We start from the raw sequence: 16,339 nt of genomic DNA on the forward strand, positions 1-16,339 counted from the left end.
ACATCTGTGGATCAGGATGTTGCTGGACCAAAGAGCCCTGATGCCTGGGAATGCGAGCCAGCCAGTGGGTCCAACAGAGGGGAGCCCTATGATCAACCTGATGAGCCCTGTCCCCAGAGAGCTCCGTCCAGGACAGCGGGGCAGCCACAGAGCCCAATCCCCTGGGAGCCTCAGCCAGGCGAGGCAGCAGTGGGACTGGCAAGCCCCATCTTCATGGAGCCTTGTCCCAGCGCAGCAGCAGCAGGGCAGACACAGAGCTCTGTCCCAGGGGAGCCCTGGTGGAGTGCGGCAGAAGTGGGGCCGTGGTGGCTGGGGAACTCTGTCCTTAGAGAGCTGGTTGCAGCTTGCTGAGCCCAAGCCCCATATGCAGCCAGGCTGGAGCCCCGTGGCAGTGGGGCTGGAGTGGAGCCAGCTAGAGGGGAGGGGCACTATCAGGATGCCAGTGGAAGGGAACCACCCTGATCCCTTGATCCAGCAAATTGCCTCATTTGGGGCTAGTCAGGTCCCAAGGGTGCTGGACTAGGGAGGTCCAATCTGTAGAAAATGTTCAGAGTTTGGCAAAAAAAAAAAAATGCTATTACACTGGAGTCTTAGAGAATGTGCTTTCCCAGAGAGTTTTAAAATAGGAGTCAATTTTTAACTGTTTCCCAGACAAGTACATCGAAGTAGTAGGGATATCAACAGGGAAGACCACAGAGGCTGATTTAGAATTTAAAAGTGTGTTTTGAAGTGGCGTACTCAAGTGCTCTAGTTTTTTAAATGGAAGTGCTGGAATTTTAGTCCTTAATTACCTAAAAGGGGATTTGCTATTAGGAATTACAAAATTAGCTTGCCCACTAAAGAAGATGGGCTTTAGTGTTGTGGTTTGTGGTTACTTGCATAAAAAATTCACTATTCTACATGTCTCCCTTAGGTATAATGACTACATTTTGGTATGTGTATCAACAGGATACTGCAAGGAAAAATGAAAAAAGCAAACTTCCAGCTGATGGCAGCAAAGAGCCATCATGCTGTTTTATGATTATACATATACTCATTTTTGTATTAGATCCATTCCAGTTCATGTACAGAAAAAATACTTCATTTTATGAACAGTGGATTAATCACCATCGCTCAGTTGGATGTTTCCCCTTGAGTGGACTAACTCTCAGAGGAAAAATAATTCTCTTGAAGCCCTGAGGGTTCTTCTGGAAAGGGGGTGGTGGGTTGTTTGTTATTTTCCACTCTCGGGGTATGTCTACACTACCACCCTAGTTCGAACTAGGGTGGTTAATGTAGGCAACCGGAGTTGCAAATGAAGCCTGGGATTTGAATTTCCCGAGCTTCATTTGCATATTGCCGGGCGCCGCCATTTTTAAATGTCCGCTAGTTCGGACTCCGTGCAACTACACGCGGCATGAACTAGGAGGAGTAACGGTAGTTCCACGAGGAGTAACGGTAGTTTGGAATAGGAAGCCTTATCCGAACTACCTAGTTCGTGCCGCGTGTAGCCGCGGGCACGGAGTCCGAACTAGCGGACATTTAAAATAGCGGCGCCCGGCAATATGCAAATGAAGCCCGGGAAATTCAAATCCCAGGCTTCATTTGCAACTCCGGTTGCCTACATTAACCACCCTAGTTCGAACTAGGGTGGTAGTGTAGACATACCCTAGGTGTGCTTGTGAGGCTGGGAGATGCCTCCAAATTTACACATCCTAAGGATGAAAAGAGAACGTAATGGTAACTGTGTGGCTCCAGGAAACCTCTACTAGAAGAACCCTGCCACAGAAAAAGATACTGGCCATACTACATGCTTACAAGTAAGAGACAGTAGCTAGCTGTGTTGCCTCAGGAGAAGGACAGGAACCAAAGTATGATTCTGAGAGCCACAGTCTTATCCCTTAGACCATGGGGATGTGACAAGGAATCCATGCCAGACTTTTGCTGGCACAACTTCCCTCTTTGGACAGATATCTGAAACTGCTTTAGCTGCTTTAGTATTTTGGAATGACTAGATTTCAAGCCAACAGTGGAGATTTAATTTTTTCCCACTAACATGGAGAAAATGGATGCTCCAGCAGTTGCACATATTTTATTGATGCTCAGCTTGTGGGTATCTTACATTAATTAAGCTATAGGTTATCAAGTCATATAGCAGGGTTCCGCAAATTGATATGTTTGGAAACCCATAGGAAAATGGTAGTTTTAAAAAGAAGCATACCTTAAGAATAGATGTTAAGTGCAATTCCATTATTCCATCACTACCTACCTTGAACCTGGAGGACTTGAGATATATCAAAGCCTTGGCTAATTCTGACGATAACCACACCAAGCTCAAAATCAAATGCATCGCTGAAATAAAAAATAAAAGTATTATGGGCACTTTCTCACCAGTGATTTGGCCAAAAAAAAAAAAAAAAAAGGTGGGTAACCTAAACTAAATTCCATATTCCCCAAAGGACAAATAGTTAAACTCCATTTACCCACATTTGCTCTTATGTACACTACTGCTTACAGCAGACATGTTGTGTAGAGCTCCTAACTTAAAGACATTCAGAGAAATGCTTGATATTGGCCTTTGTGGACCACACACTGCCCTGCAATGTTTAAATCCATCGGAGGTGAAATGTGGCCCAAATTAAGTGAATGTCAATTTGCAAGGTTCCAGTGATCTCCCTCAAGACAGAGGAGTTGGTGCTTGTGAGAAACAGAGATGCTGCCCCTGAAATTGACCTTCTCTCACATTTTCCTCCAAGCTCCCCCTTGACGGCTTTTTAAGGACTTGTTAAGGACTTGTGCCACCCTTGAGTAGCTTCTCCATGCTAGTGTTCTATCCAATCCCACTGAATAATGAGATGTGGAGTAGGTTTTCCTGCTGACTGAACCAGCAGTAGCTTGTGGGCAGATGTGCTGCTGGAAATTTAGACCATGCTAGGAGCAATTCACTTCTGAGTGGCTACTGCACCCTGGCCATAACCTAACCCACAAAGTTGCTGAGCCTTGGCCTTATGGTTCATGAAGGAAGGGGTTTCCACAGTGCTTTGGGCCTACAGGAGAATGCCATTATTCTTTCTTATCATCCATTGTGCTGGGTTCCCCCTCCCCCGCTCCCAGTGCACAGATAAGAAGAAAATGTAGTTCTACAAAACTGAGAACTGTGCAGCTCTCATATGCAGCTTTGTCAAAGCATCTCCACTGTGGAACTGATGGGCCTTCACTGCACAGGTATTGCCTGGTGTGCCACAGTGGGGATACTTTTGTCATCTGAATGTTCATCCTTTAGGAACTTGGTTAAGCGTATTTTCATTCATGAGCTTAGAGGGAGATGGAACTCAGAACTCCAAAGGTGAAAAGTTAGACCACCAGCTAGCATTTCATACTTTCAGTTTTACTTACTAGGAATACTTTTTATTATCTAAAAAATCTTTTCTTTTTAGAAATGCAAAATAATTTGAGTCCACAGAAATATTATGATGAAAACAAAACTTACTGTATAACACCCACGTAGTTTTCAATTTGTACAGCAGATGCATCCCGCCAGTCTGTTTTAAATCCCAGTACCAAGGTATTTGGTCTCATCCTACCCAAACCTGAGGCCTAGTGATATTAAAAAATACTGCATGAAAAGGTACATATGCACAGGCTGTTGCTGTAAATGAGAAGTAATGGCAAAAGATAACTGAAGTAATGTTCTGGATATTCTTAAGATTTGATTACATTTTGTGAATGTCCTTCATGCCTGTACCCAAGCAGAAAGTAGAAAGATTAGGTCTACATTATTCCAGTCATAAATGGCTTTTAGATGAAAGAAATGTAGTTTTGCTAAATTAGCATTCATTTGCATTTCTTCTGACATGCTCTCATGAAAATGGTTCAGTAACTTAAAACCAAGAGACAATTTGTGCTGCTGTTTGTATGCCCTTTCTAACACAACAGCATCAAGCTTCTGTCTGGCTTGTACATAAAATAAATAAGCAAGTGTTTGGTGTTCCGTTAAGGACCTGAAGTACTCAGAGGGAGAAGTGGCAGTCCTTTATTTAAAAAATAAATCTTTGCTTTAGTTTAGGAATTCTTACCAGTTAGGTGAGATGATCTGAAAGTAACTGAGCAAACCTTATATATATATATAATAGTTTGGAAATATACAGGAAGAAGAGGAGATTTTGGCAAGATGTGACATCAAACCAGGCTTCTTCCAACAAGATGTTCAAAGCACGTTTTAGGTAGAGATGGTTTTTAGGTAGAGAGTGCTAAAAGCTTGATGCAGATGTAAAAAGTGACCAAATCTTGATTCAAGCTGCTTCCCCATAGTTCCAGTTAATCTAATTTGATTAAGTATGAGCGTAGACTGAAAAATGCAATCTGTTAGGAACATTTTCTTAGAATACACAAATATATTGGCTCTTGAGATATTGCATTTGCATATTTGTATTGCTATCAAAAGGGAAATGGATAGAGCCATGGGAAAATTGTTTTTGTGAGTTGTACTGACACATTCATATTGTACACATTTAAATGAATAGCTTGTCTACAAAACAATTTCATAACGATTTTCTCTATGATAATCTACCGGTGGTATGGCCACTTTCCCAAACTACTGAAATGGAAGTGTTTATTTTGCACTCATATACCTGATTTTGATCATGGCATTTTAAAAAAGATGGAAGAAAAGATCATTAGGAGATAATAGCTCTTAGAAGCAACAAAAAAACTACTGCTTGGCAAACTGTTCTGTACACAAACTCCAGATAAAATCTCACTGAGCTTTAATAAAATAGAAAGATTTATTAACACATTGCCTTATTAATACATTCTCTTATTCCCCACTGCCATCCATTGAACAAACATGATAAAACCCAATCCCTAGTCCGGCGCTCTCAGGACCTGACCAGTCCCAAATGAAGGAATTTGCCAGACCAGGGGAGTTCCCCTGCCACTGGCTCCCCAGCCTGCTGCCCCTCAGTGTTCCTAGCTCTGCTACTGCCCCAACCACTCCTACTGCCAGCCCCAGCCGAGCTGCCATTGGCCCTGGACAGGCTGCTGGCCCTGCTGCCTCTGACGCCAATCCTGGCCGGGCTGCTGGTGGCCCCCAGCCTCAGAGTTGCCAGGCCACAGGCTCTGACTCTGGCTCCTGCCAGGCTGCTGGGGGCTCTGGCCCCAGTCATGAGCTGCTGCAGGATGCTATGGGCTCTGGCCCCAGCCCCCCACTGCTGCCTGCTGCCACAGACTCCAGCTCCAGCCCCGTACTGCCAGCTCTCCTGCCACTATGCTCCCTGGTCTCTCTGGTCCAGGAACATCCATGGTCCGTGTTGCTGGACCAGAGTATGCCAGTTTGGTGAGGTGTATCCTAAATCCTACCATTGAGTGGCTGTTACAAGAGAACTGACAAAAAGTCTTTTGGGTGTCCATGGTCTGTACTGAGATTCACATGGGTGTTTCACACATGAAAATGATAAGATTCTTCCCCCGTATTTTATCTCCAGATGTACATGTTTACATACGTGCTTGCGAAAGACAAGGAAATGGAGGATCTAAAAGTGGTAGCAATTTAGCCTCTGACAATGCTATCTTCAGTGAAGTTAGGTTAATTTTAATGGACTGTTTAAAAGCAATCTGGAATATGTTTGGAGTGTTAGGAAAATGTTTCAGGAAGTGAATTTTTATTAATTGAAGTGAGCTTCACTATTTTTGCAAAATTATATAAAGTGATAAAAATATTTTCTGTGAAATGAAATACAAAAACATTATCAAATGTTTAATGTACTACATATTACCAACCACCAGAACTCGTTTGCTGTGCACTGACTACAGGTGCAGACATTGGTATGGTGCCCTAAAGGCACCTCTGTTTTCGTAATAGGGACTCATTCATTTGGGATAGAATCACCCCGCTTTGTTTCACTGTTCCATAGCCTGGAACCAAATCTGTTCTTGAAGTAAACTATACTACAAACAGAGGTATCATCAGGACACCCTCTACATTTTTAACATGTTATTCATATATTTGGGACCTTTTGGCAAGTAAAGAGTAAAAATGTCAGGGAAGCTTTGATGTAATGCTCTTGAACGCGTTTTGTAAATAAAAAGCTTACTTGAAGAAGACTTTTGACTCCATCTCTAAAGCTGTCAGCTGCCACTGCAGCGTAAAATGCTTTTCTTTTGTTCTTTGTAAGCCAGGCCTGCTTTTTTGCCATGCCACTGTTCATCTCTTTAACACATAGCTTGCGTGGTCCCTGTGGTATGCAATAAAATATTAGTAAGAAGACTTTGTTTTATACACTGCACTGTGATTTTGAAGGTGTTTCCTAGTCTGTTGTTTGAGAGAAGTCAGAAAAATATATTTCCAAAAAGAGTCCATGGAGATTCAGTGCTTGTAAAAGAACTGTGCTGGTAACACAATTCACATTCAGTTCAAGAGGACCAAGGCTGTTAATGCTACTTAAATATAGTGATTCTGACAGAAAAAAAAGACTATTCAGAATTGTAACATCTTAGAACAATAGTGTGATGAAGTATCTCTGGGCGAATAAACTCCCTACCTGACTTAACTACATAAGCAACCCTACAGGAAGATTCAGTGGATCTTACATAGTCATTAAAACCCTATCTTCTGCCAGTAAGAGCAAACTGGACTTTACCCATCTGGACACACAAACTCCTTTGTTACTGTGTCTTTCCAGTGATCATCTGATAGTTTAATTGGGTAAAATTCAACAGCTACAATATTTGTAATCATTACGGGATTCCCACTGACAACACATAGCTGTTTTTATCACCAGGCTATTTTTAGTTTTACAAATCACAGAGGTTCATTGTATCACACTTTTATTATCCACTAAACTAAATTTAGCTTAAATTGTTAGAGAAAGAAAAACCAACAAAAATGTTTGCACTAGCACAACCACCTTGTGTTGTATTATAAGCAGAAACAAAATCTTCTAATGCGATATGAAAACTAATAATATTATAAGAAGATGCCTAATAAGAAAACTTGCTGAAGCCACACTATGTGAAGTTTTCTAGTCTAGACCCATGGACATCAACGGCAAAGCTCCCATTAACTTCAGCAATGTAGTATCAGGCCCATATACTCATGCAGGACATATCAAACTTAGGCTACGTCTAGACTGTATTGCTTTTCAGGCTACTGGAAGTAGCCTGAAAAAGCAACGCTGCGTCCAAGGAACGCATCTGCTTTTTCAAATTTTTTTTCGAAAGAATGGATATGCTTTTTTGCCATCCAAACCTAGTTCTATGAGGAATAAGGTATGGCTCGAAAGAGCACTTTCTTTCACAATTTGGCACTGTGTAGATGCACCACATTTCGAAAGAGTCTCTTTAGAAAGTAAATTGGAAAAATTTGCAGTATGCAATTTGCATATCTTTTTCCGATTTAAAAGTGAAGTTTAGATGTAGTGTATTAGCCCTCACTAGAAGGTTGTAAATTCTAATGTTCACTACATATTGCGTACTAACTGGCCCACGTCTCACTTGTTGCCATGAACTACAAGTTCTCTGGTATGACAATGTACTTTAATACAATTTGGATGGAACTACATTAACATGCACTGAGGATCTTTTGGTGTGTGGCAGCAGGGTCCATGTTGGCCAATTGCTACACAACACACTGGTTTGCAGTAACATTTACACCCCTTTAGTGCAGTCTAAGGCACCATGCAGAGAAGCCCAAAGACTTGTTTGAATTGGAAAGGATCTTATCTAGGTCTTCTAGTACACACTTCTGCATTTTGGTAGCATTGATTTAATTATTACTAGGTAAAGGGTGCATTATCTGTATTTGACTAGTTCTAACAAAGGTAAGTCTGTAACCCTTCTTTGCAACGTGTTCTAGTATTTAGTTTTATTATAGTTAAAAAGTTTGTCCTGACATTTAAACTACACTTTTCACTGTAGCAATATAAGCTTTTTGTTTGTGGTTCTCTCCTAACTAAAAGACCAGATCCCTATAATCTTTACTGTATCTTTTCCCAACACATAGTTGTAGATACTAGGGATGTGAACGGGTAACCAGTGAACTAGTCTCTGAGAGCAGCCTTTGTTTGTGGCCCACCACAGGTGGAGGGCTGCTCCAGCCCCATGGAGGTCTGGAGGTGGCCACCCCATGCGTGTGGGAGCCAGGCACAGAAGCCAGCCACCTCTCTTGCAGGAAAGAGGGGACAGGAGCAGCAGCTGGGCTGGAGCAGTCCCCCCTGGAATCCCACTTAATCAGTTAACCAGTTAAACCTAAGGTTTAACCAGGTTACTTATTAAAAGGAATATTATATTATCTCTGGTAGCTACTTATCATATAATAACAAAAAGGTGTACTTAGGTAGCTCCATTCTTCAAAATATTCTGGAGCAGAATCTCATTTCTCCCAAAAGCTGGTTTGCTAGAACTTGGGTATTTTGATTTATATCCTCTATTCCTGAGACCATGCTGCCTCCTTTTCCCTCCACTCTTTTCTCTAGCCTCTGTGTAGCTATTTTTTAAAGCTTTTCCTTCTAATTCATATTTTTCCAAACCTTTTCTCATTTTTGCTTGGTCTATTATGAACTCCGAGACACATCTCAATAAGGCAGTAAGCAGCAGGCTCCACATCAGCTGATAGCCATCTTGTCAAGACACATGACAAAGTTCATTGACATGCTGTACTCAGCATCAATGGCAGCATTGTGAGCCAAACGAGGAGAGAATGGAGCTCTTCAGTGCACACTGGAGAATTTTGCTTTTAATGTTTAGGTTCACATACATAGACCCTACCGTATATACTTGGCAGCAGATGCAGAGACCATTGTTCTTTGTGAATGAATGTGTGATGTCTAATAGAGCAGGTCTTGTCATGGGTCCTTCCGTTAATACTATGCACTGGGGTCTGGAAAAAGGGGAAAACAGTTTACAATTAATTGGGAGTCTGTCTAACCCCAGATTAAGCCATTCACTACTTCCCTGCAAACCTTACCTGAAGTTTTTCACATGATCTTCTATAGCAGTTAATTCCAGTGCACTGTCTAATGCATTAACATAGTAAAGAGCCTGTGCAGATGAGCCCCAATTTACCTCTGTGTATGACAAAGAAAAATACAGCATATAAAACTCTTTTCTAAGTTCTGTAACAAATGTCAGCATGCGCTTCTCCATGAGCCATCGCCCTCAGCCACACAAATACGGGGTGTACGTGAAAGAGGCGTGATACAAATACAAACGTACAAATGAATCCTGCCTCATTCTTTGTGTGAAAAGCATAGGAAATGTTCTTCCTCCGCTTAAGAGATGTTTTGCTCTCTGTTCCATTAACTTTCTTCCTCTCTCCCACACATAAAATGGACACCCCTGAGTAAAGCATTTGCATTTGATGTGATATTTCAGCAGAGGAAATGAAGCCATTAGAAAGGCACATTACTAGCTCCAATGAGTTGAAAACCACGTGTTTTCAAAGAAGAAAATTGAAGGTATGCCAGCCCATCACAAGCCAGCTTGTTTTGCTACTGAATGCTTACTGTTGCAACCTCTTTATAATGTATGGTGTCTCAGAGACAAAGAATACTGCCATGGTAAGGGAATACTTGTGTAACAATATAACATGCCGTTGTCCTTTCTCCCTACACCTAACAGCCAACCTGTTCGATCACCTCACCCTTCAAGGGCGTGCACTGGGCATTGTCAATAGTCCTGCTCCCTTCTGGAGCTAGATTTTCAGTGCAGAGCTGTAGTGAGATGGTCACCCCGCTCCAAGCATAAAAAGGGTTAAAACAACTAGGGGGCCAATCATTAGAGGCCTTGCAGCAGCTAATCAGAGCCCAGGAGGGCTGTATAAAAGAGATGGCTGGCCAGGCTCACTCAGCCTTGCTCCAGCTGTGGAGCAGGCAGGACCTAGCTGCCAGGGAAGCTGGAGGCTTCCTGATACAGAGCTGGACTGGGGAAAGGCGGGTAGATCTGGGGAAGCTCTGGCCAGGCAAGCTCCCAGGGTATGTCTGCACTGCAACGTTATTTTCAGGTATTCTAGTCTTCACAGCAAGCCCGTTATTTTGGGCTGGCTATTCTGACATCCCTGTAAACCTCATTCTACAAGGAGTAAGGGATGATTCGGAATCGTGCTTTGTTTTGAAATTTGGTGCTGTGTAGACAGCACCAAATGACGACATAAGCTATTTCGAAATAGCATCTACATAAGATACCCCATTTGTGTAGGTCAAATAAGACACTCAGTTTGCACACCCCCAGGCTGCAGGGCCGAAGGCAAGGCCTGAGGGCACTTAGGCTGCAGGGAGGCAACCAGGGCAGCTGAAGGCAGCAGATCCATACCACTGCAGTTTGCCCCTAAGGCAGAAGCTAGATGAAGACTGGCAGTAGGGCCACTGGAGCAAGGTGGGAATAGGGGGTTGAAGGTTCCCTAGCGGGGAGGATCTCAGAATGTGAAGGCATTGCAGTCGAGCAGTACCCAGAGGGGAGGATGCTATGGTCTTGGAGTTACATGGGCCCTAACACAAAGTGGTGAGAAAAAAAGGTAACATCAGGCAAAACACTGGCCAAAAGGGGTGCTCCAGTATGCTAATTCCCAAGTGACCAGCAGGAGGCACCATGGTGGTGAGTCCTGCCATGTTACAAGAGCCAAGTGGCAGCTCTGCATCCAACACACCTTGGGTTTCTTGGCACAGCTGCTGAACTTCTAATGCACATAAGGACTTGAGAGATGCAGGGGGCAAGAAGTTTTAGTTCATCCCTAGACCAATGAAAGAAAGGAAAGGAAATACTAGTGCCCCAGGATCCTAAACATAGTTGCAAAGCAACTCTCAAGATTTGGAGAGAGCGGAAGCTGTGCACCATTGTGCCTCCTAAAGGGCCTGCTGGCAAGGCAGCCCATCAGTGTTCCCTAAGACTGATTCTAAGAGCAGAAAGGAGAAGTAAGTAGTAGGGGTGTGTCAAAACATCTGAAATAAGAAGGGGGTTAGTCCTGGGCTTGTGGCAGGAGAAAAGCCAGGGAATGTTCCTTCAAATTCCAAATGTGAACTTGCAGGGACTGGTCCCGTGTATCCTGGCAAACTTAATGTTCATGAACCAAGTCCTGCAGGGATTGCACAAATCCAGCAAGTGGCAGGTCTAATTATGGGCATGTGTAAAAATCTAGCTTAAATTCCCAGCTGTTTGCTAAAATGCTCAAGGCTGTTAGTCTGGCAGAATGTGATCATTCAGTTGTGCGTAATCACTTTCCAAAAGCCACATCTTTTTGCTGCTGATATCCTTCTTGTTCACTTATACTGATGTTTGGCTGAAGAAATCAGAGTGGAAGTAAATTATTTCTAAATGCTGTGGTCATGCCTGTGTAAATGGGGAGCTTTACCAGTTATACCAGTGTAGAATTAATATCATATGCAACTTTCTGATTTCTGAACATGTTTTTTTTTTTCATTTTCTTTTTCCTTCCCAATGTAGGAAAGAACATCACGCCTTGCTGAGTATCACTAAGCTGCCAAAAAGAATGTAACATTCTATATAGGTGGTTAGTAGAAGTGTTCCTCTCCTGGTGGGACGGAGGGAGAGAGTTTCTATGCAGATATGTAAGCAGGATAGCTTGCTGCTTTTTGTATGTCTTCACAGCTGAGTTAGCCCAGATGATTGGAACCCAGGTCTGAACATCTGGATAGTCTTGCCTAGTGTGAACCACCATAGATCAAAGTCCTGCCTGAGTTACAAGTCGTGTCTAGACTACATCTCTTTTAAGACACAGCATTTCTACATCCCATTTCTGTCAAAAATGCCCTATCTAAACAGCCTTTTTTGGGGGAGGGTTCGAAAAAGCCCCATTTTGAAAAAAGCGGTGGCCGCCATTATGCAAATGAACCACGGGAAATTGAAATCCCGGCTTCATTTGCAATATTGATGTGCCTAATTTACATCCCTTTACCGAAAAAGGGATGAAGTCTAGACGTAGCCACACTGTCCTCTTTGGTTCTGCATTTCCCTGTGCCTGTCACTAGGACTTCTGAGGGCATAGTCTGTGGTTTTTTGCATTTCAATAAGACAAGGTGCTCTAGGATTCTTGTTCATCCTTCTAAGCATTGGAGGACTATCTGCACTCCACTGATGTAGCCTAGATCCTCACTGCAAAATGGGTGGGTAAAGAATTCGAGTGAATGTAGAATCCAGGCTCTATAATTCACACCTAGCTAGTCCAGGTGGAAAGCATCACAAACTCTGGTGAGAGAGTCTTGTGTGTTCCAGTAAGGGGGAGAAGATCTGGGCCACACTAAGATAAGAGCCCCAGTTAACTCTCCAGTGAAGAAATAGCCTGAAAGTAGTGACTGTTCTGATGTAAGACTTCAAATGGAGGAGTAGAAGATGATCCACTTCTGGATTTAAAAAAAAGAAAGAACAGCTTGGTTCATTTGCACAGGTGAGTCTGCTAAAACCAGCTGAGCTAGACTGCTAGTTACAAAAGTCTGATAAAGCAGTATATGTTTGGGAGCAAAATCTCCCTCAGTAGATTCTCCTCAGTGGTGGTTCTAGCACCAGCAGGGCTGGTTGAGAAGGCCAGATGAAAGCTGCAGCTTGAAATCCTTTTAATCTAGGAATCAGTAACAGATCCTAAAGAGAGTTGGAGTTTGTGATTAGGGCATTTCCTTTTGGCTTCCCAAAGGGATGGATTACAGGCAGTCCCCGACTTACGTCGGATCCGCACTTACGAATGGGGCTTTCTCGTCCCGGAGCTCACAGGCAGCGATCCGCCACCTTGACCTCCGGGGCGAGAAAAGCTGCTCCCGGTGCCCCTGATCTACTGGAGACCGTCTCCAGCAGACCAGGGGCACCGTGAGCGAAGCCGCAGCAGCAGCGGGTTCCGGCGCTTCTGAGGCTTTGCTCTGGCAAAGCCTCAGAGGCGCGGGACCACGCTGCCGCTGCGGCTTCGCTCACGGTGCCCCTGGTCTGCTGGAGACCGTCTCCAGCAGACCAGGGGCACCGTGAGTGAAGCCGCAGCAGCGGCGGGTTCCCACGCTTCTGAAGCTTTGCTCTGGCAAAGCCTCAGAAGCGCCGGAACCCGCCGCTGCTGCGGCTTCGCTCACGGTGCCCCTGGTCTGCTGGAGACCGTCTCCAGCAGACCAGGGGCACCGGGAGCGAAGCCCCAGCCGCGGTGCGGTCCCGCGCCTCTGAGGCTTTGCCAGAGCAAAGCCTCAGAGGCGCAGCACCCCGCTGCCACTGCGGCTTTGCTGCCCGTGTCCCTGGTCTGCTGGGGGGGGGGGGGCGCAGCTAGTGTGCCCCCCCCAGCAGACCAGGCTTTTGTTGCCGGACCCTGGGGCAGAGCAGCTGGGGCGCTGCCAGTTGGTCCCGCAGCGCCGCTCTGGGCACTACTGGACCAACCCGGCAGCACCCGGGCTGCTCTGCCCCAGGCGTCCTGATTCAGCCGCTGCTGGTCAGTTTCAGCAGTGGCTGAATCAGGACGCCTGGGGCAGAGCAGCTGGGGTGCTGCTGGGTTGGTCCAGTAGTGCCGAGGAGCGGTGCTACTGGAGCAACCCAGCAGCACCCCAGCTGCTCTGCCCCAGGCGTCCCCAAGTCAGCCGCTGCTGAAACTGACCAGCGCTGACTACAGGAAGCCCGAGGCAGAGTTGCTCTGCCCCGGGCTTCCTGGAATCAGCACTGATCAGTTTCAGCAGCAGCTGACTTGGGGACGCTTGGGGTTCTTAAGTTGAATCTGTATGTAAGTCAGAACTGGCGGTCAGTTTCAGCAGTAGCTGAATCTGGACACCAGTTCCGACTTACATACAGATTCAACTTAAGAACAAACCTACAGTCCCTATCTTGTACATAACCCGGGTACTGCCTGTATATGTGCTATAGAGAAAGGACCTTTATTAGAGCCATATTTTGGAAACTTTAAAGTAGTATACTCATGTCTTAGTGATAATTTTTTTTTGCCTATTTGTCCCAAATTCTCTATTAGTCTTGGGCTTTTTCTATACACTTTTTTCTATACATTGGTTTAACTTGAATCAAATTTAAAAGCGGCCTTAGTGAAACCTATGCCTACCTCTGCATGAATGCTCTAATATCTGTTTACACTAAGTTTATATCAGTCTAGATTGTGCCCATTTATCAAACTGATTTCAGAGCATCCACACCAACAACGTACATCTGCTTAACTCAATTGGTTTAAAATCATACCTTAAGTTAAACTGGTACAACTTTGTGTTTAAACCAGTCTTTGAGCTACCCTGGGCTGTTTGTAATACCCAAAATACAAAGAGCTTTTGCTTTAAGTAATCTGTAGAGTGGGATTTCACTGTAATTCATTGTGTTCTGTCCATAGTGCTTGGGGGCCTCCAGTTCTCCTTAAGGCAGAAGCTCTGTTGAAAAGGGAATGACCATAGAGTCTAGACAATAGCCTTAAGGATGATTACAGTTACCATAACTAACTGCATGACATAAGTGAACAAAAACAATAAACAACTTTTCCAATCTCACCTGGTTTCTTGTATGTCACATAAATATAGAGGAAGAGCTCAATGACGTAAGTAATGAGAGCTGCCCACCAGTTGATGACAAACATTACACCACAGCACAACATGGCTCCGAAAAGTGACACCCACATGTTGTAATACTTGAATGCAGGTCTCCAGCCTGTTTAAATTAAAATCAGAGAAATCAGAGATGGAAAAGGCCTCTAGGGACTACACTGGAAAATGGTGGGCCTCTAGGTTTATACCTATCAAACATTTGTGCATTGCTGTTGAGTGTAGATGCACACCTAGGGTACATCTAGACTATGTTCTTCTTTTGAAAAGAAATATGCAAATTCAACACTCATTTGCATACATTCTTCTGATCACTTTTTCAAAAATGTTTTTTTCAGAAACAAAAGTCGTTTAGACGCGGTTCTTTAAAAAAAACTTTTTTTGAAAGAACCTTCTTCCTCAAAAACTGAGATTTACAGGTTCTTTCGAAAAAAGTTTTTTTTTTAAAGAACCATGTCTAAACTGCTTTCACTTTCAAAAAAACCTGCTTTCGAAAAATTGATCGGAAGAAGATATGCAAATTAGTGCCAAATTTGCATATCTCCTTTCGAAAGTGAAAGCAAGTCTAGAGTATACCCTATTGAGTATGATTCACTGTCCCATGTAGTGGCAGTTAGACAACGAGACTACAAGGATTTTGCAGGATACCTGCCGTGTCCAGGACACGCATTTGCTCTTCTGCTTTTTTTCACAGAAGAGCAAACACACTCTTTTGGGGATCTCTGTATACCTCATTTCTCATCTAAACTGGGCCAAAAGGCAGAAAAGCCTCTTCGTAAAAGTGATCGGGAAAAGCTACACAAATTGCATCTAGACCTAGACTGACAGAGAGAGAGGGAGTTTGCTGTACAGCAGTGTTAAAGCCTCTACCAGGCCACTCTGGTTTGTTTATTACTGGCTTCACAGCCACAGAGCCTTGCAGCTTCCATTGGATGCGGTTTGCCATTTGTAGCCAAGGGGAGCGTGAGGCTCCATGGCTGCGGAGCTGGTAAGTAAACAAACTGGGGCGGCCCAATAGCAGCTTTCTCAGAGTGGGGCCGTGGACTGCTTTGAGAAACACTGCCCCACAGCCTGAGCTGAGAAGCAGGTGGCTTTTAGCTCAGCTGTCCAGGCTCATGCACCAAGCTCTAGAGGTCCCAAGTTCAGGACTGCCTGTGGGCATTACACAGGTGATGGAATGTATATTTGCAGAGCCTGAAGAAGGAAGTGATTCTCTTAAGTAATTGATGACAGTTTTGTATGCAAAAGGTGATGGCTGAGTTGAGATCTCTTGCATATTCAGACCATTAGGGTCTCTTAAGTCATATTGAGTTACTATTGTTCCCTACAGTACCTCTTTGATTGCCTTGTCCAGTTTGGTTTTAAACAGCGAGTGCATTTATATGCTTTGGCCAAATCATAGATCACTGATTCAGAACTCAAAATGGATTTTCCTATAAGTGCAGGTAATAGGTTATTGTCTCCTTTTGATGCATTTATATAACTCATTAATGTTAATGAGATTTACACATGCACCAAGAGGAAAATATATCCCAAGATTGTAAGTGTTTCTGCCTTTTAAACATAGAAATCATTTGGGATCACTGCAAAAAAATTGCAATTGGCTTTTAAAAAGGTACTATTCCCGCGGCTCTTGAGCTGTGATATTAAATACTTCCCTTGCTAACAATTAGAATGATGAGTCAAAGAGTGAACCTGCACGGTTTGTGGGTCTCTACCAGGTGTTCTTCAGAACAGAGTCTTTGACAAGAGAAAAAACACTAAAGATATAAGGAGGTCCCCAGAACCCTGGCATGGATCACAATAATAATGATGGAATGGGAGGGCACCGCTGTGAAGAAATTTACTGTCCTGAA

At 43.9% G+C, this 16,339-nt stretch overlaps 1 protein-coding gene across 4 annotated transcripts in view; it reads right to left on the reverse strand.

Moving 5' to 3' along the window:
- Window positions 1-16,339, reverse strand: part of SLC12A1 (solute carrier family 12 member 1) — a 73,507-nt gene that overhangs the window by 18,694 nt on the left and 38,474 nt on the right. For all 4 annotated transcript variants that reach the window (XM_006135065.4, XM_006135067.4, XM_006135066.4 and 1 more), the window contains 6 exons: window positions 14,434-14,589; window positions 8,942-9,041; window positions 8,743-8,854; window positions 6,072-6,212; window positions 3,470-3,576; window positions 2,249-2,331 (listed from right to left, as the gene is read on the reverse strand). In XM_006135065.4, the coding sequence (XP_006135127.2) occupies window positions 2,249-2,331; window positions 3,470-3,576; window positions 6,072-6,212; window positions 8,743-8,854; window positions 8,942-9,041; window positions 14,434-14,589 (699 nt within the window). The remainder of the gene's footprint in view (window positions 1-2,248; window positions 2,332-3,469; window positions 3,577-6,071; window positions 6,213-8,742; window positions 8,855-8,941; window positions 9,042-14,433; window positions 14,590-16,339) is intronic.

Source organism: Pelodiscus sinensis, chromosome 14 (genome assembly GCF_049634645.1).
Source record: "Pelodiscus sinensis isolate JC-2024 chromosome 14, ASM4963464v1, whole genome shotgun sequence".
Classification (NCBI taxonomy): Eukaryota; Metazoa; Chordata; order Testudines; family Trionychidae; genus Pelodiscus; species Pelodiscus sinensis.